At 39.0% G+C, this 25555-nt stretch overlaps 1 protein-coding gene across 18 annotated transcripts in view; it reads left to right on the top strand.

Annotated features, from left to right (window-relative positions):
• The window catches only part of ZNF521 (zinc finger protein 521), a 231342-nt gene that overhangs the window by 2278 nt on the left and 203509 nt on the right, over positions 1–25555 (top strand). For 3 of the 18 annotated variants that reach the window (XM_026791009.2, XM_014263783.3, XM_026791002.2), the window contains 3 exons: positions 15271–15333; positions 16381–16440; positions 21995–22174. In XM_026791009.2, the coding sequence (XP_026646810.1) occupies positions 15300–15333; positions 16381–16440; positions 21995–22174 (274 nt within the window). In that variant the 5' untranslated portion in view covers positions 15271–15299. Of the gene's footprint in view, positions 337–15270; positions 15334–16380; positions 16441–21994; positions 22175–25555 lie in introns of all 18 variants that reach the window. The other 15 variants (XM_074549776.1, XM_014263786.3, XM_074549795.1 and 12 more) reach the window with 7 other exon arrangements.

The following is a 25555-nucleotide window of genomic DNA, read 5'->3' as shown; positions in this document are numbered from 1 at the left end:
AGGAGCCGGCCGCGTCCCGGCCCGGGCGCCCCCTCCTCCCCCGGCGGGCCCCTCGCCGCCGCCCCTCCGCGGAGCGTCCCCCGCCCGCCCGCCCGCGCATCCCGCGGCCCCGAGCAGCGGGCAGCCCTCGGCCGCCCCCCCGCTCCCCTTAGGAGCCGCTGGCCACCCCCCGAGGAGCCGGGAGCCGCCGGGCAGGCAGGGGCTTCTCCCCGGCGGCGAGCGGGGACGGCGGCTGAGGGTGGCTGTCACCTCAAATAAACATCTCTGGATGGGCGCGCTCCTCCCGGGCCGGTCTGTACAGTGCAGTGAAGTTGAATAAAGCCTGGGTGGCGTCAGGTCAGAATATCTATAAGTTGTCTACTTTTGGGGGGTAGGGGTGTGAAGGGGGAAAGGGGGCGAGGGGATAAGGCCATGGGAGCTGAGAGCGGCCGGCGGTGCGGGGGCGCAGAGCCCGGCCAGCCCGGCCGCGGAGGTGACCCGAGCCGAGCCGAGCCGCGCCGAGGCGGGAGGCAGGCCTCGCTTCCTTCCCGGCTGGGCTGGCGAACACCAGGAGTTAAGTGCCTGGAAACCAGCGCAGTTTCATAGTTAGAAAGCAGGAGCGGGGTCTGCTTTAATGGACTTGCACAGGAGGACCTGGCAAAAAACTGCGCTCCCTTCCCTTGAAACAACTCTTTCCAGGAGTTCCCCTTTCAAAGTCTTCTTGTTGACTTCAGTGAGCTTTAGAGCAGGCTTCAATTCTTTTTTCTTTTATTTTTCTTTTCCTTTTTTTTTTTTTTTTATTAAACTCTCCAGATACTTTAGAAGGGAATAAAGGGTGCCTTGAATTTACTGCTTTACCTGCTGCTGCCGTCTGTATCTAGTTTACCGAAGTTTGTGCAGCTCAGTGGTGCTTTTGTTTGGCATCTTATGAAGAACAAACGAGCCGCTCTTCCCTTTACCTTTTAAAAATGATACCACAATGAAAGTTCTGTTGCTCGGGCGCACGCTTATATTCCGAGCTTCCCAGGAAGGATTTATTTATGTGCGCATAAGAGTTTTAGAGCCAGTGGGAGAACGACCAATTAGCCATATTTGCAAAAAGATGCAGGAAAACTTTAACTGAGGGGTAGTCTTAGACCTCCAAGTATTTAAGTGCAAAGGAATAAAGGTTCAGAATAAATTGGCAAATAGAGGAAATTGTTCTCCTGCTAGACATTGGGCATGTTTCACTCGTGGTGATTTGTTACATGTGTTACAGAGAGAAGTTTCGTTTCAAATATCTTCCTGTAAACATCACACTTAATTTAAAACAAAAGATACAGCTTCCATTTTATGTGGAGGTATGGGCTTTGCCTTTCTTAGGCACCAGTTGCCTGAGAATACCTAAAATGAGAAAACAGCAACATTGTATGTTTCAGATGGAGTAGCTTGGATTTGCTGACAATAAACTACTGACTTGACAAAACGACTTAATGTTCAGGATGGAGATGATAGAGATTTCTTTGCAGAGTCTTATTTACTATTTTTCATCTAAAACCAGGCAGTAAATCAATCATCATCTGTAATTATTGCTGCAGTAATTACCTTTGGGGAGTAGGTTATCATTCTTGGTGGCCTTTGTTCAAATATCTCTTTCATTTTCCCTGTTTTATTTTTCTTGAATCATGTCAGTTTCTGAGTGGATTAATAGTATTCTGAAAGCAGTCTGATTGTGAGATTTCTGAAAGGGCTAATAATGCGATTCATCTGAGGAGCTGAAAGATGCTTGCATAGACTAGCATTTAAATTCGTGAATCAGAGTTTGCCCATCAATTATTACATCTTCATTTTTAGTGAACAAACAAAAGCTGTAAGTAATGTTGCAAGGAGAATTTCAACTGTACCTCCAATGCAGCGCTTATTTAAATTCCTGATTTCTTAAGTATTACAGATTTAGTCAGTACAAAATGTAGTTGTACAGATAAAAATAAACAGTATTTTAAATAGCTTATTTGAAAAACTATTCTATGAATGTATGTAAATGAGTTATTTAAACTCATGAGCGCTGTTTTACATCTAAATAAAATATGGAGTTACACATTACATTTCCAATTTGTCATGTACTTAGCAACCCTTTCTGGGGGGAAGATATAAGAGATATTTTTGATATGTCTGTCACTTTTGATAACTTAATTTGAAACTTATATCTTAGGGGAATACTGATACAAGGCAGGTAAATACATTAAAACAAAATGACAATTGAGTTTTTCATATTGAATGCATGAAACTAATGTTCATCTGAAATGGTGGGTGTTAAGAACTAGCTAATGACTAAATTTCTTGTATTTCTTGAAAATACACTTTTTTCAATTACCCAGATTTCTGTTTACATTCCTTTTATAGTTATTTCTCTCTATCCTTCCTTTATGGTTTTTTTTCCTTTTCCCTGTTTTGGTTTCTTGCCAACTTTGGTCTGACTGTCCCCCAGCACTTGGTGAAGATTGCATCTCAGCCTTGGACCTAGGAAAGAAAATAGGCATGGCTAATGTTAGATAAGCCCCTTATAATTTAAGAATAATAAAATCTTCTTTCTGAGGAAAAATAAGATTTAATTATTTTCTGTGACAAACCCTGTCTCTTACAAATACACTGCAGGTTTTTGGCAAAAAAAAAAAAGTCTCAAAAGGAGAGTAAATGACAACTTTCTGAAAAACTGCAATTGAAATATCTTATTTTACTTTAGGAAGGAGGAATTAAAGTTCAACTCTCAGGTACTTGAAGGCAGGGGAAGGATCAGTTGCAACGAACTCATCAGTCCTGACCTATATTTCATTCTACTGATTAATTTATCCCATTTCCTTGGCTGGTTTCTGAAAAAAAAATATCTATTAAGTATCATTGACCTGATCAAAATCACGTAATGTGTTTGGTGAGGAGGAGAGGGAGGATAGCTGGAGAAAAGCAGGTGGGGAAAGACAAGTCGGAGATACGATACTCGTGTACCAGCCCCAAAAGGGGCAGTGTGCAAATGAAGGGTATCCAAGAAGGGCAATTGTTATGTCTCCTTCAAGTCCTGACACCCAGGGGCAGAGCCATTCCCTCAGTAAAACCGTGGTAGGGACCCCTGTGAGGAGAAAGCAAGGGAGGGGGCAGAGCAGCTTCTTGTATGTTGTTTAACTTGGCCATTATGAGTTGTAAACCTTTTTTTGTGACTTGGCATGCTTTGGAGATATCACACTTGGGTTACTGACTGCCTCCCCCCCCCCTCCTTCCTTTCTGGTTTATGGGGTTTTACTTTTAGGAGGGCTTGAGGTTTTTTTCTTTGCTCTTACTACCGGCTTTTGATGAGAAAGTTTGTTTAGGAAAATTGTTAGAAAAATACAATCACGTGCAAAGAAAACTAGCTATCCTTTATACAAAACTGAATGCAAATGTAGTTCTACTAAATGTTAAACACAGGTTTCTCTAAGCTAAAGCCGGGTAATATTCTTTACTACGTTCAAAGCCACCCATGAAAAATCACTGAAATGGTAGTTGTTAGAAAAGCTATCACAAGGAAACTAGTACAGCTTCTCATGTTCAGTAGAAGTGCTGATGTCTGATTTCTTTTTGTGGAAAAAAAGCCCAAACAATCTGTGGTTTTACTTCAAAGTAAATTTTTACTCAATTCAATTTTCTGTCCTATATGCAGAAATAAAATTACTAAATGTAAGTTCCTAGAAAGAGGAACGGTATGCATTTCTCAGTTGTATTTTACATACCCATGCCCTGCTTAAAGAAGGCTTGATATATATTGTCAAGCCCAAGGCTGAAGTTGTTACCTGTTTTTGAGGAAACCTAGGTAATCTTTCCATCTTGAATGGATTTACAACTGCAGCTCAGTTCATGCAGAGTATCGGTGGACTGAACAAATGTATCTGTGCTTTAATGGGACCTGCTTCCTCAGCAGAGATTCCAAGTGAAAGGATGTTTCTCATGCAGAGGTGCAGGTTATGGGGTACCAAGGAAGATAGAATAGTAGTGGATTAAAAGAAAACTGTTACTACCAGCAGCAATAGTTCAGAGAGAATTTGACATTCAGATTTCCTTCTAACAGTAGCCTTTACATTTCTCTGTATCTGTCAACTGTTTGAATGCCTGTTTGCAGCCCCAGCCCTCCCTGGCTTCCAAATTGCATGGGCTAGACTCAAAAGTCATGGGATTGTCTGCTGATTAGACTATAATCAATCCAGCATAAACTAAACCAGCAATTAGTATTGGCATTATTTCTATGAACTTGACTTAAAGTTTCAGTATTATTGGTCCAAAGAACTTTTTTTCTGAACGGGCTGTTTTTAGGAACTGTGTTATTTTGGCATCATCATTTTATAGGGAGGGAACAAAAAATTCATGAGATTCCATTTGGCCTGAAAAGCAAAAACATCTGTTTGATGCATGAGTAAATTGCTGGCTTCTATTTGGCCATCCAAAAAAGGGCAAAAATTAAGATACCAAACATAAAAGAGTACATGAAAAAAAAAAAAAGAAAGAAAGAAATTACAAAGAGGATTTAAGATTAGCATCTTTTATAATGCAGGCTATTTATAGTGTTCTGTTTTGGACTTGCCAAAGCATGCCTTTATGTATTAAAAAAATCCCTCACAACAAAAACATCCATCCCAAACCTTTAGTAATATTCATTGACTTTGGCAATGCATATTGATAGTCTTGACTAGCTGCAGGATTACAGTAATGCTGCCCAGTCATTTCTGGGGCCAGCATGAGTTGCATTGGCCATCATTGCCTGCTGCTTGGGGTTAGGCACCATTAGAAGTGAGCATCTAAACAGCTTCTGGCCATACTGCTGGTTTCCACAAAGGTGAAATCTTGTGGCAAAGCTAATATGAAGAGGTTTAGTAAGGCTGCTGATGTGTTTGGATTGGTTTGATTTTGTTTTCCTGAGTTGCTGTTAACTTGTGCAACAAGGGAAGCTGTCAGTATGGAGTCACTTATCTAACACGTGTAGGATAACATTATCCACCATGATCTAAGATCTCTTGAAAGGCTTTATGTTGCTCTATAATTCATTCTGTCTAATTTACAGCTGGTTTAATTGTTCTCAATTCTTTGTTCTGAAACATGATTCAATATTTTCAAACTTGCGCATTTTGAAAAAAAATCTTCCTTTTGAATAACTGTGCATGAGGAAAAGACCCAGGAAAACCGTTAACATTTTATGTAGACCATATGGATTCACTAATTTATTTTCTGCATAAAAGAATTAAAATACGATATTTGGAAGGTTTTTATAGATTGACTAAAATACGGTATAAGTTCTGCTAACCTAAGACAACCTCCTAGAATCTTTTCCTAGCCATATTTTACAGTTTCCATTGGTTTCTGCAGGGCTACCTGAGCTCAGAATCAGTCCCATTTGGGGGTTGGGAAAATGAATTATTTCACTTAAATAAGAACTGTGGCATATATATGTACATATATATAAATATTTCCCTGAAGGGACATCACACAGATCTACAAAGAATTTGGCCTGTTTTATTTGGTGCTGTGAAAATGTACATGTCTGTTTTCAAATACATTTTGCAGAGTGTTACTACAAAGCATTACAGTTTTCCAGTTGCTGTCTTTGTAAAAGTTGGACGGCACAAGAGAGGCTTTTAAATACTTTTAAATCGTAATGTAACATTTGGCATAGGACTCTGACAAAAGATGGATGTGCAAAGACCAAAAGAGGTTTGTTTTTGTTTTAAAATTAGACAACTTGGTTTCTATTTCACCTCAAGTATGAGTAATTATGCTAGTTTAGCAATTATTAGAGATGAAAGAAATTCTGTTAGATATGAGTCTCCTAAACTTCAGTAGCTTTAGCTTTAGCCAGGATAATGATCAAGGAGTAGTTAGCCATATGCCTAGGGACTATGCTGTAGCAAAAAAGATAGGGCTGATCTTGGGGGTATCCTTATTACAACATGTTATAATTAACATTTTCATTCAGCCCTCCTACTTTCCAAAAAAGGCTGCTTTATTTTTTCTGTGCACACACTGGTAAGACTGCACAAAATTGTTCTCTTCCAATGAATTTTTGAACCAGGACAGTTGTCTTCCATATTTAGAATATTAGTTAACACTGGTCATGGGGTTTTTGCCCCCCATTTCATGTTCCTTTAGTTTCCTATACATTTTTTCCCCCTCTATACTGCGTAATTATTAAGAAAAAAGATGTAGAAGACTTTTCCCCCCTCCTTTTTAGGATTTAGTCTAAGTTATACATGTCCTTCTGGGCTGTGCGTGTTTGGGGTTTAGATTTTCCTTTAGCTAGGGTGATGCTGTGCATGCCATAGTGCAATTGTTCTTTGTACAGTTGAATCCACAGAATGGGTACTCAAAAGGATTGTAGGGCTGTTACTTACCAATTCTGCGCAATTAAAACCCAGTGAAATTTTGGGGGCTTGCTTTCATTGTGATCCCCTTCCCTTTTATTTATTTTTTTTTTTTTTTTGTATCATGGGAGTAAGGAAGAAGGGTGTTGTTTCAGTGAGTGATTTGTCTCATACTTTCACTTTTAACTGTAGGTGCAATTAGATGTAACTTTTCTTTGGAAGAGTAGGAATTGTAGTCCTTCAAGATTTCTTAAAGTTATCTATCTATCTATCTATCTATCTATCTATCTATCTATCTATCTATCTATCTATCTATGTCAGTATAGTGAAATTCACCCCCTTTGTTCAATGTGATGTGGGCTTACTGTAGTTCTTGTAAATGCAATATCAGTAACTAGCTAGCCTTCTTGCAAATTTGGCAGTGCTAGTCCTTAGCTAGACAGCTGGCTGAGGCAGAACACCTTTTTCCTGAGGAAAAAATGGATGGGATGTTAATAGTGAGCATTCTCAATGTTTTCCTTCTGTCTCAAATCTGGGTTTTGGAGAGCTTATTCTCTCATGCAGAGGCAATAACCTGGAGCATGAATTTTGCCCGTATCTAACACGAATGCAAAACCACTCCAGTTTCTCACAGAGATGCTCAGTGTTCCACACATGTGGAAAAGCTAGAGCACTTCTATATCTAAATGTCCCGGTTGACTGTAAAATAGATGGCTTTTGTGCACAGTCCCTGAGACCTGTTGTACCCTTATTATTTTTATGTTGTGTTTTCCTGGAAAAATATATTTCAAACAATGAATTCCTTGATAATTGATTTTCTAGTTTCATTTTTCTGTTGTTCACTCTTTTGGTAACACATCAAGTTCAACTTCCATTATTGATTCATTCATTTTTGTGAAAGAGACTTTAAAAACAAAAATAAAATAACTGCTCTGTTTCTGGACTGGATGGTGTGATGTAGTGAGGCAGTGTCCTTGGGAAGACCAGGCTGTGCTTTGATCAACAAAAACTTTCTCTGGCACAGAATTATGATGGCTGGGGTTTTTTTTCCAGACAGAGTCAAGTGACTTTCTAACTTTTGACAGTGGCAGTAGGAAGGAGGAGGGGGTGGGGAAGTTAATTATTTTCCACCTCCAAAGAATACAATTGTGAGGAAGGAACTTTCTGATTCACTGGTTCCAGGACAACAGGATGTCAAGATCCATGCCTGATGTAACGTTTTCACTCTGAAGATGGGAGGAGGAAATGGGTTTGCATTGGCCTCTGCGTGCAACCACTGACTGGGAAGGGATTGTGTTACGTGACTTTAAAGAGCTGGAGCACAGGAAGAGATTTGGTTTGCAATTTCTGGTGAATCTGTTGAGTAGGACACTTGCTTGTCAGAAGAAAATGTAAATCAATGAAGAAAGGTCAGAAATCTTTAAGGGAAAAAATTTTAAAAACAAAAAGGGCTTGCATGCTGCAAGATGTTTAGTGCTCAGATACTGCACTGCTTAGTTTGTAGTTACTTAGTGGAATAGCCACCTTGCACCAAACTCTTAGATTCTTTATATAGTTCACAGGTGCTTTGGGGTTTATGAATGTTGTAGAGTAGAAATTATTTAAAGGAGGCAGCAGGAAAAACTTGGAAATAATAACGTGTCTTATCTCCTCCCCTGTTCTAGATGTGAGTATCTTAGTGCAACGGGGCATCTCATAGCAGTCACTTACCTGACTCAGGTTTTGGAGATAGAGATAAAATTCCTTTCCTCCTGGGCTGAAAATAATTGAAGTGGTGTGCTGCTGCTCTTCCTCTCTCCTTTGCTGAAGAGGGAAACATCTTTGCTCTGCTGGGATGTGAGAGGCATGAGTTCTGTTTTGTGCTTTGTCTAAAGGTGTTTTACCTGTATATCACAGGGAGGACGTCAGTCATTACAGAGCAACATATTGTGTTATGAGTGGGAGTTGCCCTGTTATTTTTGTCAATGCCACTCCCCTTTTCAAAAGTCTATTATTTTTGGACAAGAGGGTGAGAAAGAGCAGGAGACTCAGGGCTCTAATAGCTTGAGTACCTTAAAGAAAAAGGGGAGACCTGGGTTCTGGTCTGCCACGTACTTTCTGCCACTTCTGATGAATTATTTAGGTGCAACTAGAATTGGATTCCACTTATCCCCCTTCCTGTGACAGTGCCCCAACCACAGGGATAAAATATCACGCTAATTCTTCTTGTTTCTAGTTCAGTGAATATTGTAGATGAAGTATGGTAGCTTCAACAGCAATGAATGAGTGCACTTCAAGTCTGAGGGTAAGTGTTCTTTGTTAGGAAGCTCGAATCCTCCTGGTAGAGGAGAAAGTTCAGCTGGTGCCACCCACATCCTGGGTGAGTGATCTAACCAGTGGATGTGGGCAAGAGGGGAAAAGGAAAGTGTATTTCAACCCACACATTTTCTGCCAGTGCTTTATAGCACCCAGGGAAGGGTGTATGAGCTCTCAAGAAGCAGCCCATAAGGTAGGCAGGAGAATACTCAATCACCCACTGTCCAACTGTGGTTGGGCTTCAGTTTGATTTCAGCACTGAGAAAGCCTCGATGGTAAAACCACATCAGTGGCATCTGAACAGAACTGCTAACAATTTAGATGCAGCATCCCCTCACTAGTTTTTTTGGCTTCTGCGCTCCTCTGTGGATATAGACCAGATTGCTGTTCTGCGTGATAGAAAGTCATCTAGAATAGAGCAGAGAGTCAGAAGGATCAAAAATTAACTTATAAAACCCTAGTACAGAATAGGAGATCTCTGATAAATCAGGGATAATCTCAGTTGAAAGGAGGTAGGTGTTTGGTTTGGTCTGGTTTTTATTGACTCAGTATGTCTTTAGGTAATAGAGCTAAAGCATGCAGCTGTGTTTCAGTTTGGTATTGGAAGTGTCAGACAGCCCAAAGTCCTCAATGTAAGTGTCCCATTTTAGGCCCATAAATAAATGATTTAACTTTCAGAGAGAAGGATCATCTGCAGTAACCTTTACTGTAAGTCTTCATAGCCCTTCTTTATATCACCTGTCTTCAGACTTGGGTAGTGTTGGTTACTTTGAGGTTCTATGATGCATACATTAGTTTAATTCCAACTCCTCTCTCTTGCTGAGTTTAGACTTTCGTAGACAGTGTTTAGTGGATTTCCTGTTTGCTAAGCACAGTTGAAAATACAGTCTGTAGAAGCACCAGGAATTTGTATTTGTTGTGTTGAGTAAGAAAGCTGAGGTGATACAGAGCTTCAGGATACTGAGGAGAATAACTCTGAATGTGTTCATGTTAAGTACTGCACATGGTAAATAGAGTTAAAATTTATCTTAGTCTCCTGATTTTTGTCTTCCCCCAAAATGAACTGGCTGCCCACAGCACATTGTCAGGAAGGGTGGTGGAGTATTCAGCCTAACACTGAGGACAGCTGGAAGTCTTGACCCTGGCACCAAGAGTTGTCTCCCTCTTGCTTTGCTAATAACCATTTGACTCTGAGATCTCTTATAATCTGTTACGTTGCATGATAGAGAGTCTTAGGGAAGACTGAAATTTACCTGAGGTTTATAAAAAGCCCTAAGATTCTTTGGAGAAAAGTACTTTTTAAAATATAACCGTATTAGTTTACTTACCAATAGAAATATGAGTAGATGTATATGTGGTTTAACCTTTTAAAAGGATGCATGGTTATGGAGGAAAAGTTAGAATTTAATATAGGATTAATTAATTTATTACCTCAGCTATCCCAAAAAGGATATCTTCCCTCCCCCTACCCAGCTTTGGGGTTTAGAATTATACCCCTGCTGCTGGAAAGAGCATCTTCTGCCTTTTCTGCACACACTGTTATGTAAAACTGGACGTCTTTAGGCTGTCACATTTGGATACTGTCATTCCTGAGATCAAGGGCTGGAAGAATATCCAAAGGATTTCTTAAGCATAATTTCTTTCCACTTAAGTATATTTATTACTTTTATGTTTATGTGCTGCCTAGGAAAATACTTTATTTTAGCATAAGAATAATATTTTCCAACCACTGCAGTTTAATTGGGAACTCCTAATTCAGTCATTCTACAAGAAGAACATTAGGGGAAAAAAAACAAGCTCAGTGTTTGGGACAGACTAAAGAGAGGAGTGAAGAATATGAGTGCTATGAGGGACTTTGTCTTCTGGAAAAAGCAAATGCAAGAGGAAAGAATGCTTTATATAACAGGAATCTTTTAAGGAAAATAATTTCCAATGTCAAGAGAATATTGTTACCATGCTGGGGGGGGGGAATAGAAATAGGAAAAGGGATATGTCACAGCACAAAGGAAAACAAATCAGCCATATACATATTCATGCATATGATTAATTGGACTTTTGTAAAGCTGTGGCTACACGCAGAACTGTTTTTCAATGGAGTTCTGGAATGTAGATATTTGAAATGTTAATATGCCAATGCATTTCTTTTCTTTTTCCAATTGTCCCAACATTAAAGCCATTGGGAGCATTTACATTTGACAGTCAAACTGGCAAGCTGGCTAGTAGCTGATAGACATGAGTTGATGCTAGGTGGAGACGGTCAGAAAACACTACTTTCTTAGTAGTTCTGAATTTTATGAATGTCAGTTATCTTAAAGGCCATTATGAAGCATTCTGAAATATTTGCTGAATTCCAGAAGCCACCCACTGGATTGCTGCTCTCGTGTGCCACAGCCAGGTGTGAAGTCCTGTGCTGGTATGTGTCAGCCAGAAGGGTTTGAGAGGTGAGCCTTAGACACCAGTGGTCCCTGGGGAGAGAAGAAAGCCAGGGAAGGTGTAGCCCTAGCAGGTGATTCACTGACACGTGATCCTGAATTTAATACTTCTCTGTAACTTCTTTAATTTCAATTTTGCATCCTGACTGAACCCTTGTGGAGATGTATTTCCACAGCATGTTATTGCAAAGTGTGAAACATCTTTAGAATCCATTGACTTTAATAGAGCCAGAGGATACTCAATGTCCCCTGCAACTGGCTCTTAAATTTGCCTTCTGCTATATGATTAATCTGTCTGCTCATACTTAATATCTACCTGTAGATGGTGGCAGTATGAATGTCCTCTTGGTTTTTATGTGGCCATGAGGAGTAGCAGAGAGATACTTCCAGAAATTACAGTCATTTGTAGATACTGAAATAATGGCACACACGTTTTATTTCTGTTCTGTCTCAGTAACTCAGTAAATTGTGTATTGATTATGCTAATACAGCTAGTGTCTCTATTACTTGTCTGCAGAAATTATTCAAACATGTAGATTGAAGATGCACTTGGCAAACTTACCATCCTAAGAAAAAGGCTTTTGTGCAAAGATGGCTTTAAATTGAATTACTAATCATATGCTAATGGAAGTTTATAGATCAAGTATTGAATTGTACAAAATGTAAAGTGCAAGGTAAAAATATGTATTCTAAACTTCCTATCCTGACAGTCTTAGTTGCTACATTAGGTTTATTTTCACTTCTCTCAAGGAATATGTTTTATGAAGGGATAAATCAATAGCAATCTATTTTTATAGTTTATTTTGGGAAATGTAGCTTCTCCTGCTTTGTTTACCAAGCTGAATAGAGGCTCAGGCATTTGGGGCAGTTATTTTTTTTCTTTTTCAAAATTTATTAATCTACCTAGACTAGAAGAAAACCGACTTTTTTCAATTATCTTTTGTTTTTATTTTATTATGGTTTGTAGAAGGTCAGAAACCATAAATCTTAGCCAGAGTTCTCCAAAAGGCTTCCCTTTCAGTGAAAGTGTAATTCTCCACATTTCTAATTTTATCCATTTCTTTTCTGTACAAGTTTTTTCCAGGCATCAACCAGAAAATGACTTGTGCTCTTCCTTAGGGTGCTAAATCTACAGATTAATTTTTCAGAGAAGGGGAATCCTGGTTACTCAGTAGAATTCGAACGAAATTTTGCAAGCTAGAAAATCTCTATCTATTTTGTAGCAACTTTAGAAAGCAATCTCCCTCCTTTATGGTCTAACCATGAGTCTCATGATCAGACTAAGCAAAAGGGGTGAAATCCTCATTGATCAGCAGGTGTTGCTGTAGAGCAGTCAGGAGCTTAAGTCTAAATTTAGGACCTCTCTATCAAAATTCACACAGGTTTTCCTTATTGGCTGTCCTTGATGGTTCTACTTGGTTTGTTGCATTGGTTTTTTGTTTTCTCTTAATTTATTTTTGTTTGGTTTTTGGAGGTTTTTGTTTGTTTGTTTATTTATTATTTCTTTAAAAAGGAATAGCTGGTCCTAACATTGACAATCACCAATTTAAGCATGAGATGTGCTCCGAACTGAAACCAGGGTTTGCCTTGGACACTGGCTGTACCAAAGCTGAAACATCTTAACCTTTCACATGGATACAGCTTCAGTTTAGAGATACAATTTTTTATTTTACGTATAATTTTAAAAACTGTTATCTGTCCAACCCACAGCTTTTATAATGGGAGATAGAACTGACATGTTGAATTTCTCTTTTCCCTCACTGATATATTTTTAAATTGCTCTCGAGAAGCGTGGTGCCACAGTTGTGGTGATCTACTCTCTTTTTTGAAATTTTATTACTTGGGGTTCCTGTTTTTGTTTCTCAGAAGTTGTCCTGAGAAAATGGGTAGTAGGAAATTGATCATTTGTTGTTTTAAGGAACGGATGAGTCAATTGAGAAATATTACTACAGCTAACAAAACAGGTGACCTGTGGTCATAAACATATAGTTGTAGGGACAAGAAATATTGTTGCTTTTGTGACAACATGTATCTAGAAGTTCTGTTCAGCCATAAGGTCACTTATTCATAGTGGATTGATAATGTGATATTCTGCTTTCCTGGGGCCTGTCTTTCACTGGTACTCTGGCTTCATTACAGAGGATTCATCTTACCTTATGCTAGCATGGGGTATAGCCTATAATGAAGGTGACATCTCTGTGTGCAATTACAGTCTTAGGGTATCAATAATTTTGATATTTGAATTAATATTATTGCATACACGCTACTCTTTTATTTGCATACCATCCTTGTTCCTTTTTTTAGTTACATGCCATGCTCGTGCTAGAAAAAGGGTTTTGGTTGGCAAAATTTAAATCATCCCTTTGTATAGATTCTGCTTAAAGGTGTCTTCCTCTTCCGAAAGAAAACATTGTAGTTAATATTTAAGGGAGGTTAACATTGGTTGTTTGTAATTCTGCCTTTCTTAGCTGAGCTTAACAGTGGCCTGAGAGCTGAAACAGCACTGAAGTTTTCAGAATCTGTTTGTGAAAAGGTGCTAAGTGCTAATAGAGAGCTTATCTGATGCTACCAGCTGTAGCCTATTTAATGTAAGGCATACCCTTGCAAGTTGGAGGAAGGAGCTAACTTAATGCAAAGGAAAATGAGATGCATTTTGTAGGTGACTCGCTAATTCAGTGGGTTTTTGTAGAATAGTTTTCTTTTCCTTTTACCATTTTCCCCTCTCAATATGGTTTTATTTTTCCTGAGAAATATGTCAGTCTAATTGACTATTATTGAAAAGTCTGTGCCATGGCCTGTTGTGATCTGCTTGTTTCTGTTGTGACTGAGAATCCTTAAAGGGATGAACAAGGGTTTAGAAAAATCTAACCACAATGCTACCTGCTCTTATACTTGTTTTCTTTTTTAAGTGCAATAAAGATATAGTGGTCAGCCTTTGTTGAAAGCAAACCTCAGCTCTCACAGAATTTTCAGATCCCAAAATAGCAGGGAAGTTGTAAAATGTTTGTTTTCACAAGGCATACGCTGCCATGTTTTCATGGTACAAAATTGCATACCTGGAAACAATTAGTTAGGCAGCATCCATGTTTATTTTTTCCATTTTAGGAGCTTAAAATATTTGGTGTACCTCTCAGTCCGCAGTGTGAAGCTGAGTACATTTCACTGTGCAATCAGATCTCAGGAGCAGTGAGATTCTGGTACTGCAGCTGGTGGCAGTAGACATTGAGGAAAGAACAGCAGAAAAAATTAACTCTTTCATTTTGGTTTGCACTTTATAGTGGAGATTTTGTTTACTTCTCAGCAGGTAGCCACTTGGGAATCAGTTATTGAAAAGTTCATGTTTGAACACCTCAATTCGATCTAGAAAGTTAAAAAATGGTAGCATTCTTAAACTGCATTTTTGATCTGAGAAGGGACATTTACCATGGTTGAGGACAGCAGATACATCTACAACCTTTAATAAGGCTGATTAGTAGGTAGTGATGATCAAAGTGAGTTTCCTCCTGAGGGATGGAAGAGAGGACTCATTTTCAGTTTTAGAGCTTTTTCTTAAGTACATTTTTTGGAAATATATCAGCAGCAAATGATGGACATAAATAGGGTCAGATTAGGCTGCTGCAGAGGTTTTCCTGGGAATTTTGAGGGGGGTCACAATAGATGGTATTGTTTTTGGTTTTTTTACATTGTAAACTAGCTTTATTCATTATTTTTCTTGCTTTATTAATGAAACTTACTGATCTGTGCTACCTTAGAGAAAAATCTTTTTACTTAGCTTAGTTTGCGTTTGACCACGTGTTCCCCAAACCTCAGGTTTTCGTGAGCTTTTCCCACTGCTTTCTTTGTCTGACCGGTTTCCTTCAGCTGTGAGGGTGCTGGGATGACTGCTTCAGTGTAACAAAGAAAATCCTACAGTGTTATCACAGCTGAGGTACTGCTAACATCGTGGCTGCAAAACACAAGTTGAGCTCATAAATTAGCTCATAAAATCATATTTTGTGAAATACTGGACTGACTGCAGGGCTGGGGAAACTTTTGTCAGATCTCTGTAGATGAGAAGAGTTTGCTTGCTAGCCACAGCTCTGGGATAGAGATATAGATTGTTTAGAGTCCTTCAGAGATTGTACTTGACTCTTTCTGATATATGCACTGTATTACAAGTTTCTGGTGTTCTGAGAGTGTCCTTATGAAAACTGGTGTTTTTTTTCTAGAAACTCAGATTCTAGAAACAACCAGTTGTATGAAGCCTTGGGGTTGGCGGAGGAGGAAAAGAGGTACCTGTGGAGTGTGTATATGTATCTCTTCTTTTGCATATATGTCTAGATTTATATGTGATTCCTAAGTGTTGCACTCTCTTGTCCCAAGAACCAGGAAAAAACGCCTCAACTCTTTGGACTTTTAATTCAGTTGCATGATTATTTTTTGAGATCTGAATTCTTGGGAGTGGAAATGCTGCAGAAGTGCAGTCTTTCCCCTTTCAGCTTTTTCCCCTGTGGAGGCAGAATGAATTCTTTTCTCTCCGCTGTTCTCTGACTCAAAGAACTCGGTCTTTGGGAGAATAAAAAGGAAATGGTTCTGCCTTTTAGCTCTTCCCTTGCTTTTGCTTTGGGAGAGTCAATCTTACTTAGGCATCGTATCAGAACGTAAGAGAACAGCTCTCTCTAATTTTTCAAAGTAGCAGCAGAATGGCTCTTGTTAGGTTCACTCACCCAACAAGTTTTGAATAGTGAATCTGACAAGAATTGTATTGTTTTTAGTTCTACTGCTCTGGAAAGCTGTGAGCCAAGGGAAAGATGCTGGCATGGTATATACAGTAAAACAGCATGGGGTTAGTTCTCCTTTGCAAGGCTGTCTGCACTGCTGAGATGTTTGCTACTGAATATAGGATTATTACTATTTTTTAAAGCTTATGTGTGAACTAGCACACACACCTCTCCCATCTGCCAGGAGAAGGCTTTCTCTTATCTGTGTGGAGCAAGCAGAATCTTAAAGCCCATAATTGTTCTCTTATTTAGATCCGTAATCAAATACAGTAAAGTGCATTGAAGACAAATATCCCAGAGGAAATTGGATTTGTTTTTTTAAGCCAAGAAAAAGATTTGGTCACACTGCTCTCAGATTTGTAGCTTCCATACAGCAATGTATTCTGTCTTGGTCTGGTCTCCACTTTCGCACTTTGCAGTGCAGCTTTTCTTGCCCATGTTGTGCAAGCATTGCTGGCTTTCAGAACTGAGGCTGGTGTAAAGATGCTTCAAACACTTCAGCTACCTACCTAACATCTTTTTTGTTTTGTTTTTGTTTTGTTTACCTTTTTCTGACAGTAGAAGAAAATGAAACAGAGGACCATCAGGCAGGTGTGGGACACACAGCCGCACAGACTGGTAATGCTGAATTCCTTCATTAGTGCTTGCTTTTCATTTGACAACAGTGTGAGGGATTTTGGTATCAGGGTGTGTTTGCAAAGCCTGCACTCTTCTTTCTCTGTTTCAGCTTAGCATTCTTGGAGCTTGCAATAGAAAATAATGTTTCTCGCTCCTTACCTTTCAATTTCTGACAATTAGAAATTCTGCCTTGTGTAGGTCAGCTGACTGAAAGTGAGATGTTTCTAAAGTACAGCATGCTTTTCATTTTTTCTTATTTCCTTTTCTGTTAAATTTAATCCTCCTCTACATTCCCCATATAACCACCCCCCCATGCCATTTCAGATAAACTTTATTATTAATTTCATTTAAACTATTTCTGTATTTCTAAAATATGTGGATGGGGTGATTTCTTTAAAGAATGTTTGTATAATTTCTTGACAGAGATTAATTAGGGGCTCTTTAATTTTATTAAGTAAGATTGGGTGGGCAAAACTGTTGAGTCAGGATCACAGGGAAAAATATTGTTAATACTCATGAAGCAATAATTTTTAATTCCCCAAAACAACAAGGGCTTCTTTGTTCTCTAACATGGTTGGAGGATGCAGGAAATAATTTGTTTCTGTCTTTGGTACGGGTTTCACAGAATTTTATCTGAAGAGAAGGACTGACTCATCTGCATAGTCTTATTCATTCAGCTGAGGTCACCTTTTGGAGTAAGGGCTGGCTCCTTAAGGATATTCCTAGAAGGCTAGTCATGTCTGAATATGTGTAGGTAATCTGTTTGAGAACAGTTGGAGTTATTCCTCTCATGAAGATGAAGAATGCAGTTAATTTTTTCTTCAGCTTTATATTTCTGTGTGTGTCCTGTGGGTTTGGTGCCTTTTATAGGTTCTAATGGCTTTGTGCATAAAGCAGATTGTTTGAAGAGAGTAAATAAAAGCAAGGGAGTTCTTTGCCTTTTTAATGGGAAATTTCTCCAACTCTTTTCAGCGTACACGTGTCTCCATTTAAATCTGCAAATTCTTGAAAAAAGCCAACTTGTCCTGCTTTGGACACATGAACTTGAAAAATAAGCAACTGACCAGAGATCAGTGTTAAGGAATCGTGGCTCTTCTGCCTTATTTTTTTTTTTTTGTCTTAAAATAATTCTCAGTGGTTGAGTTGCATTGCTAGTTCTTAATTTACCATCATGTCCTGTGTTGTTCTCTGTTTATTTCTAGGCAGGATTTAGCATACTGTTTTTCTCCATAGCAGGAATGCAGTGCCAATATTAAAAACAAAAAACCTGATAGAGCAAACAGTACAGAAGGCCTGCACTGTGTACATACTGCCAGAAGTTTTTATAGTAATACTTTGTATCTAAGCTCTGGCTCTAACCATTAAATGTGCTTTTTATAGAGTACCAAGTTATAATGTAGTGCAGCTACGGCATATTAATCTTACTGCAGAGATTTAATGAGGCAGTTGTTTTGCGATGGACACTATTGGGAGCAGAGAGCGACAGAGTTTTACTTTACCACTGAGCTGAAGAAATATTCCTTGCCTGGTAATAATTATAACCACATGATCTAAGTTTTCCTTTCTTCTGCCAGCACTTTTCCATGCAGAAGTGGCTTGGAAGGAGGTCTACTGCAAGGCAGTGAAATGGATTGGAAAGGAGGCTGTTTTCTTGGTAGTTTGATGTTTTAGTTGGGATTATCCATGGATCCTTGCAGCATAGGCAGAAATATGTAAGATGAGTTTCAAGAATACAGACAGTCTTTGCCAGTCCACTGAGATGACTTTTAGATATTCATTACTTTTACTTGACTTTTATATGGGTTATAAAAAGTAAATGTGGTGAAACCTCATTTTTACATGGGCAGAATAGAATTTCTGCTGGTTGGCCTTAAACCGCTCCCATACTTGAAATTAATTGAAGTCCATGGCTTTATTGCCTCCAACACTTTTAAACCAATGCAATTTTTCATTTTCCCCGAAGTTGCAGTTTTATTAGACCAAGTTACAGCAATAACATCCCTTATGAGAAGGAGGAAGAAGGGAAGGAGGCAACCACCTGCCAGGGAACATAGTAATGAGAAAATCATGCTTCTTTTAATTTCCATTTATAAATAATGTTAACATAATCAGGAAGAGAAGACAACTGTTCTTTCTCTTATTTTTTTTAAAGTGCCTTAATAGGCAGAATTTATTTCTTGTCCAAAAAAAGCAACTTTCATTCATTTCTACACTAGATAATTTCCAGTGGTATCTGAAGGTGGAGACGATGTGTGGGCATTGTTGCTGATGGATATGGAAAAATTTCAGTTGGTGCACAAGCAGCCTCCAAAATATGGCAGGGAAGCCTCTGGAAATCACAGTGGTGTTTGCAGATGTTGAGAAAAGTAATTTTACTATGAGCACCATCTTAGTGAGGGAATTGTGGCTGTGATTGTTGCAGATAGTGTGGAGAAAGAAATGTGCGAGTTGAATGACATTTGCCTTGAAGCCTATATGTGAGCCTGAGCTTTGAACAAGAGGTTAAGGAGAAAGTACAGATGAATGCATATTGTATTTATAAAATATTTTATTCTAGTCTTCCAAAAGAGCTGCTCAAATAAGGCAGCTTATCCTCAATTTAAGTAAGTATTTAAGGTTAGACCAGCTCTTGATGGAAGATATTTGTTGTTGAAACAGAACAGCTATCTATTCACAAAACCTCCAAATGATATTTGCTCTCTTTAAACATCTTTTTATTTTGATGGTGACATCTCTTCACAGAAGCAGATCACAGTGGAAATACATTCATTGAGAGGGGCTGAGACTGCCAGAACTCATTTCACAAAGCTGTCATAGGCTAAACTCGAACCTAGGTCCCAGAGGGTCCCACTTAAGTGTTGACCTAAAAACAAATGTGCCAGTTGGCTAGAGCATGTATTCTAAAGTTGCAGCAGAAGGGAATAAGCTTGACTGACTTCTGTCCCTGTAGAGTTTATATCTGCAAATGCAGAAGGAGAAGCAAAACATTATTAGTCTTAAAATGATTCTAATTTTAATAACTGGTCGCTAAGTATGAAGCTTTAAATTGAGTGATCCTTTAGGCTTTTGTGCACTAAGGGGTGCATGTGTGCCTACGTTTGTGTGTGTGTGTTGCTGAATTCCTGTGAAATGCAAGTGTTTCTGAATAGTGAGTCTCAAGTATTCCCTCCCCTCCCTTTTCTTTCCTTCAGCACCATACTTAGAGCAGAGTCAGACACTACCCTTATTTTAAAACAAACAGGTCTGTAAACTTTATGTGCAGCATTTAAATACTCATGTTAAAATTCAGACCTAGTGCCCACATTTCCCTGAGTGCTGTCAATTTTATGAGATGAAACTGGGAGCTTGAGCTGAACAACTAATACTATGCAGTGTGCACATGCTGCCTTCCAACAAGTGTTTAATGATGTTGGGGTCAGTTTGCAACAGTTAAGACAATTATTTCATTTTCTGAGCTGTTTAGAACTTGGAGATCTCCTAGCTACATTTATTAATCTTTCAAACTATTTTGGTAAATGAAGAAGCAATGGAAGTTATTAGATTTAAAATATTCAATAATGTCTAAAATGCCATAAAGTCTTTTTATAATTAGCATACCTTTTTCGGTTTGGACATTTGCAGGCTACTTTTCTATTTGGAAGTAGCTGCCCAAGTGGAAATTTCCACTCTTGAAAGAACCTTATGGATGTAATTTGTCATGTAAGGACTCAGTGTATAGACAGGGCGTTTTGCACAGCAAATGTATTTTTGCTTTCAGAACGTGTTTTTTATTTAAAAAAAATAATCTGGTTTCTCTCTGTAATATAATTCCCTTAAAAATAAACACTGCCCTTTACCCCTGTCAAAGAAATTCCTTGGTTTTGATCACAAGCCACATGGCATGAGAAAGACTTCCTGACATGGGTCATTTCCAGTTTCTGCTTGCGGGTCCATCTGTGTTTGCACAGTTGAAGGGCAGGGTGCAGCAGTATGGACCAGAGGATACAGAGAGATGATGAGAGCTCTGACCTTGGTTGTGGGCAGCAAGAAATGCAGGAATGGCTGTGCCCAGATGACTGTAGGGTTCTGAGAGCGGATGTGAGTGGTTTTAAAGTGGAATTGCCTTCCTCCTTCTCTTCACACACCACTCTACCCCAATATGAATGTTGCGTTGGCATGCTCTAGTTTCTCTTCTTCCAAGGAGTTGTGCATGATCCTAATCAATTCCAAAGAAAGTGTGTTCACAGATACCACCTCTCTGTTCCCCTGGCCAGGGAGCCTACTCCTGGTTACTCACTGGCTTGGCTAAAGAGTGTCGCATCTTAAAATGCACTTGCACAATATCCTATTATTATAGGAGTTCATCCTTGTTTTCTAAAATGACTTGTTTCAGTCTCAGCTCTCTCAAATATCTGAAAGGAAAGATGAGGCAGCCAAAGCAGAAAAGGGAAAAGTGGTGAAACACTTGCATTCCTTTTGCTGGAATGTGCACAACCGTTTCTCTTCTGCATTTCACTTGTTGTACTGTGGTTCCCAAGGAAAAACAAAGTTAAGTGCCAGCTTGCTTTATTAGGAAAGACAGATTGGTTTATTTCTGTCTTTGAAGGAAGCTTTTAGTAAAATGGGCAAAAAGTCAGGAGCCGTTAAAGCTACTGTGTTCCTCCTCAGAGGAGGAAGAAAAGTTCTAGGCCACACATAATCTCACTGAGCTGAGATCTGCAGAGCTGAGGCAGTGCAGTGAGCTGTGAGGTGTCTCTGCACACATGAGTCGGTGGTGAGGCTGATGTTTCTTCTAGTCAGAAGCTTCAGCTGGGCTCAGGACTGCTGATCTGAGGCTGGAGCTATCCTGCTGTCCCCCAAATGCCTGTTAATATGTCAAACAGATAAAGCTTTCTCTGTGCACTCTGTAGCTTTTATACTAGAGTAGTTAGTTTCCAGTTTTCCATAATCTGGCAAACACAAGAACTTGATGAGCACTGTCTTTAATTCATACACAAGTTCAGAGCATGAGTAGCATTTTGACCCAGTGTAAGCTTTCCAGGGCTTTGTTTGTGCCAAATAGTGTGGTGATGGAGTATTGGAGTGGGTTGTAAAATCAAGATTAATTTCATGTTTATGTAAATCAAATTTGTTAGTCTCTTAATTCTGGTAATTTCCTGTGAAACGCTGTAGTTAACAGTGAAAAGAAGTTCCTGCACACTCATTGATCTGATTTTTCTTTTCATTGAAAACCTAATTGCATAGGTGGTTTATCCTTTCTTATGATGATCAAAACAGCTTCAATAGCTGTGATAAAATTGACTATTCTAACACTGAAGCATGGAAGAATAGCCTGAGTGAGAAATGGAGCTGCATTTGTGGGAATAGAAGGGAAATTTGCTTTTCATTGAGATTAAAAAAAAAGAAAGGAAAAAAGCCTCTGTTGCTTATTTAGCAATAAATTCTACAGTGTGCTGCAGGCTCATGCCAAATAGCTTTCTTCTCATTATTAGCACAACAACCTATTTTGATTTTTTTTTCTTCTCGAATGTTCTCTTCTTACACGCCTGACATCACAGTCTTGATTTTCTTTCAGACCCTAACTGTAAACTAGAGGACAAGGCAGAAGATGGAGATGTGCTAGACTGTAAGAAAAGGCCGGATGAAGGGGAGGAGTTAGAAGAAGAAGCTGTGCACAGCTGTGACAGCTGCCTCCAGGTGTTTGAGTCACTGAGCGATATCACAGAACACAAGATTAATCAATGTCAACTGACAGGTAAACAATACTTATCACTTTGTGGCTTCGTGCACTGCTCTATTTCTGATTCCCATCCTCTGCTTCTGATACCCCTCCTTTTTCAGTTATTTTATTCCTGCACTTGAATGCTTGGTTGAGACCTTTATAAACAGATTTTGGGAGAGGATTATACTATAGATGGAGCATTTTAAATTTCCTTAATATCAAAGGATATGTGACTGCTGTGTTTGTTTTCTAGATTCATATAGTACAGCTTCCCATACTTTGCTTCTATGTGTATTTTGCTAGGTCACTTGTAAATTCAGAGGGCATTTGTAAGTGGGGCTTAAGTGGAATAATGTCACATAATGAATGAATTTGCACAATGGCCTGTTGCAGATCTGAGCTGGATGTTGTGTTACTCTAATCTGTTAACTACAAATGACTGTACAGTAATCAGTAACTGAAAGTTGAGAGGAATTGAGCAAATTGTTAGAGGGGAAAATAAGATCTCGGCTTCAGTGAAGGAGCAGAACTGAGTGCTGATCAGATACTCCTGAATTAAGTAGAGCTGGGTGAATGGAGCTATCTACCACCTAGATTCCTCTTTGAAATTATTGTAGAGAGCCCCCTTACTGAGAAAACCATGTGAAATCTGCTAAATTTAAATATAGTAAGTTTTTTTTATGGTACACACTGTAAGTCCAAACAGGCTCAGTATCAAGAGAAAGGCACGCTTACATTTTTAATTAGTGATTTATTTTTAGCCTGTATAGTGTAAAATGTACTTACTGTGTAGTGGACTTTTGTTAAAAAACTTTCTTTATTATGACTTTGTAAGTAAGAAAATTCTCTTTCCATTTGGTAATAGTTTTAGAAAGTGTCTGTGTGTGCTCATGTTTGGAGAGCTTCCTGAGTTTTGGTTCCAATAGGTCCATAGGCTAAGCCCTGTCAGAATAAGACATAAAAGTCAGATAGCAGAACCACTCTTGAGAATGAAAGGATGATGAGCAGAAGAGGAATAAGTGGGCAGGAGCAGAAAAAGGTTGAGGAAGTAATGTGGATCTGTCAAATGATTTTAATCCTCACAAATTGTGGAAGATGAAAATCTGCTGCAGCAAGAAGTATTTACTTTTATTAATATACTGCTTTGCCTTTTCTTGACTGTAAAATGTATTTCTGACTTGAGATACAATCAATTCAATCATTTTCTAATAATTCCTACAAACTTCCACAATGTGTTTTTCTACAGTGCTCATGATTTCTGGCAGTATGGATATTCTCTCTTGACTTGAAATGACTTAAACATTTTTCTCTCCTTTTCTTCATACTTCTTTCTTTTTCTCTTTCTGTGCTGAAAAATTAGTGGCTTAACTTGTCTCTTCCTTTCCTCTCCCAGAAAGCACTCACTCTGCCTGAGTCCCCTGGCTCTCCCCTTCACTGTCTCAGATCCCATTTATTCATCCCTGTGGGTTTTTTACCTTGTTCTGATACAGCTGTCTCTCCTTTCTGGTTAGTTAGTTGCTGCCCCCTTCTACCAAGTGTTTTCTCTGCTTTAAAGCTGCAAGCAGAATGCACTGAACAGTGCTTGAACAGTTGTGTTAAGAAACTGAAGAAAAGCAGGTGAGGGGAGCAGTAAATAGGAAGAGTCATGGACCACTGCTCCTGAACTAGCAGTTCTTGCTGAGAGCTGTGTTGCTAAATGAGAGTGAAAATAAAGATGCTGAGGTGCATGTGTGAAGGTAGGAATGCACATATGATAGCAGAGGATGGGGAAGTAAAAATTAATCTTGAAGGAAATTGTTTAAGTTCCTAAAAATATCTCTGCCTCTCTTTCAAGGAAACTTGTGATAGTGAATGGGTAGAGACCAGGCTGTTTGAAAGCTAATGAAGTGAACAAAAACTGAAACTACACACCCTTCTGGAGTACAAAGTTGACAAAAAGCCAACTGTCCTCTGTTTCTAAATATAAATGACCTAAATACACCCTTAGAGTTGAAAGGGGCCTGAATGACGTGCCTGGAGTTGAGGATTTCTTGTTAAGCAAAAAAATACATTTTTTTTTCCAATGCAGGGTCCTAGGATGCATATCTGACCTCACACTAAGGACACAACATTCAAAAAAAACTCATTGGATGAGATTAATTTTTGATAATCTGTGACAAACAGCTGACAGAAAGAAGCCTTTCTTTTCTGAAACACAATATATATTTGACAAAAATAAGGTTTGATTTTAGCATTTTAATCAAACTCCCTGGACTTTTGTCTTCCTCTTCCACAAGCACCTTTGGGTGCCATGCTCAAAGGTGTTTTAAAGAAAGTGTTATCAAGAAGGGCTGGTTGCTCCTCTCTTTTTCATCACAGTCCTCTGATGCCACAGGGTCTTACATAGTTGTTCTGGTTGTCTCCTTTTGCAGGAGTCCCACTGAAATTAGGAGACACTCTAAGGTGACTACTACTAAGTCTACAAACATGTCTGTCGCTAAGTTGCTAATGAAAGGCAAGAGGTTTAAAAATTTTGCATTTTTTCTGCTGTATTCTTCTGTTTGGATCAACTATGTCCTCTCTGGAGGAGGGCAGAGTGTATCATCTATCTAGATGAAATTTTTCCAGTCTGAGTCTCAGGCAGTAAAGAGTTACCTAAGATGTCCATTATGTAAAAATGCCAGGGCCATCATCCTCTGAACACCACATTTAAGTTGTGAAGCCCTCCAACCCCTTTTCTTCAGATGGCTGAGCCAGCTGCTGCAGCTTGCCTGGATTTTTCCTGAGCTTCACTAAGATGCTCTGTGAGATGCACTGTGAGAATTTACAAACTGAGCGTGTTGATCCAGGGGTATGGTCTTTTTCCATTCAGTTATATTGGGTAAAATCAACAGTTATGTTGATGGAACAAACAGGATGAAAACACAATGGCTTAAGGCAACCCTCTAGTAAAACTCTGAATATGAAACATGACATTTGTGTGTCACTGTGTCTTGACTGCCCCTAGTTCTACCAACCTTGTAACATACTTGAGAATTGGACCTGTCACTTAGGTTCTCAAATTGATACTCCAGCTTCTAGTTTTTGCATTTGAAAATATCACATGTGTCTCCCTGAAGTTTTGACAGTTCAGTGGAAGGAGTAAAATTGCTTTATTGAATCTTCATTCTGTACTCTCAACCAAAGACTGGAATGAGGAGAAGGGAGCTGGCTTATTAAACAGTGCTCCCAATCTCTCGAAGTGTCAGTCACCCCCACCTATTCAGAGGACAGTGGAAGATGAGAGTTACTTACAACTCTGCGAGATTCAGCTCTCAGGATCTTGAATTGCTGTGCTCTTACAGATTTTTTCAAAGGAGGAGAAAAAAATCCTCCCCAACTGGTTCCTTTCTGTAATCTGTTGTTTGAATTGAACTCATGTCCTTTTTTCTGGAG

The sequence above is a fragment of the Zonotrichia albicollis genome, chromosome 1 (assembly GCF_047830755.1).
Source record: "Zonotrichia albicollis isolate bZonAlb1 chromosome 1, bZonAlb1.hap1, whole genome shotgun sequence".
Classification (NCBI taxonomy): Eukaryota; Metazoa; Chordata; class Aves; order Passeriformes; family Passerellidae; genus Zonotrichia; species Zonotrichia albicollis.
Note: the sequence above shows the minus strand (reverse complement) of the source record. Positions and strands in the feature narration are given on the sequence as shown.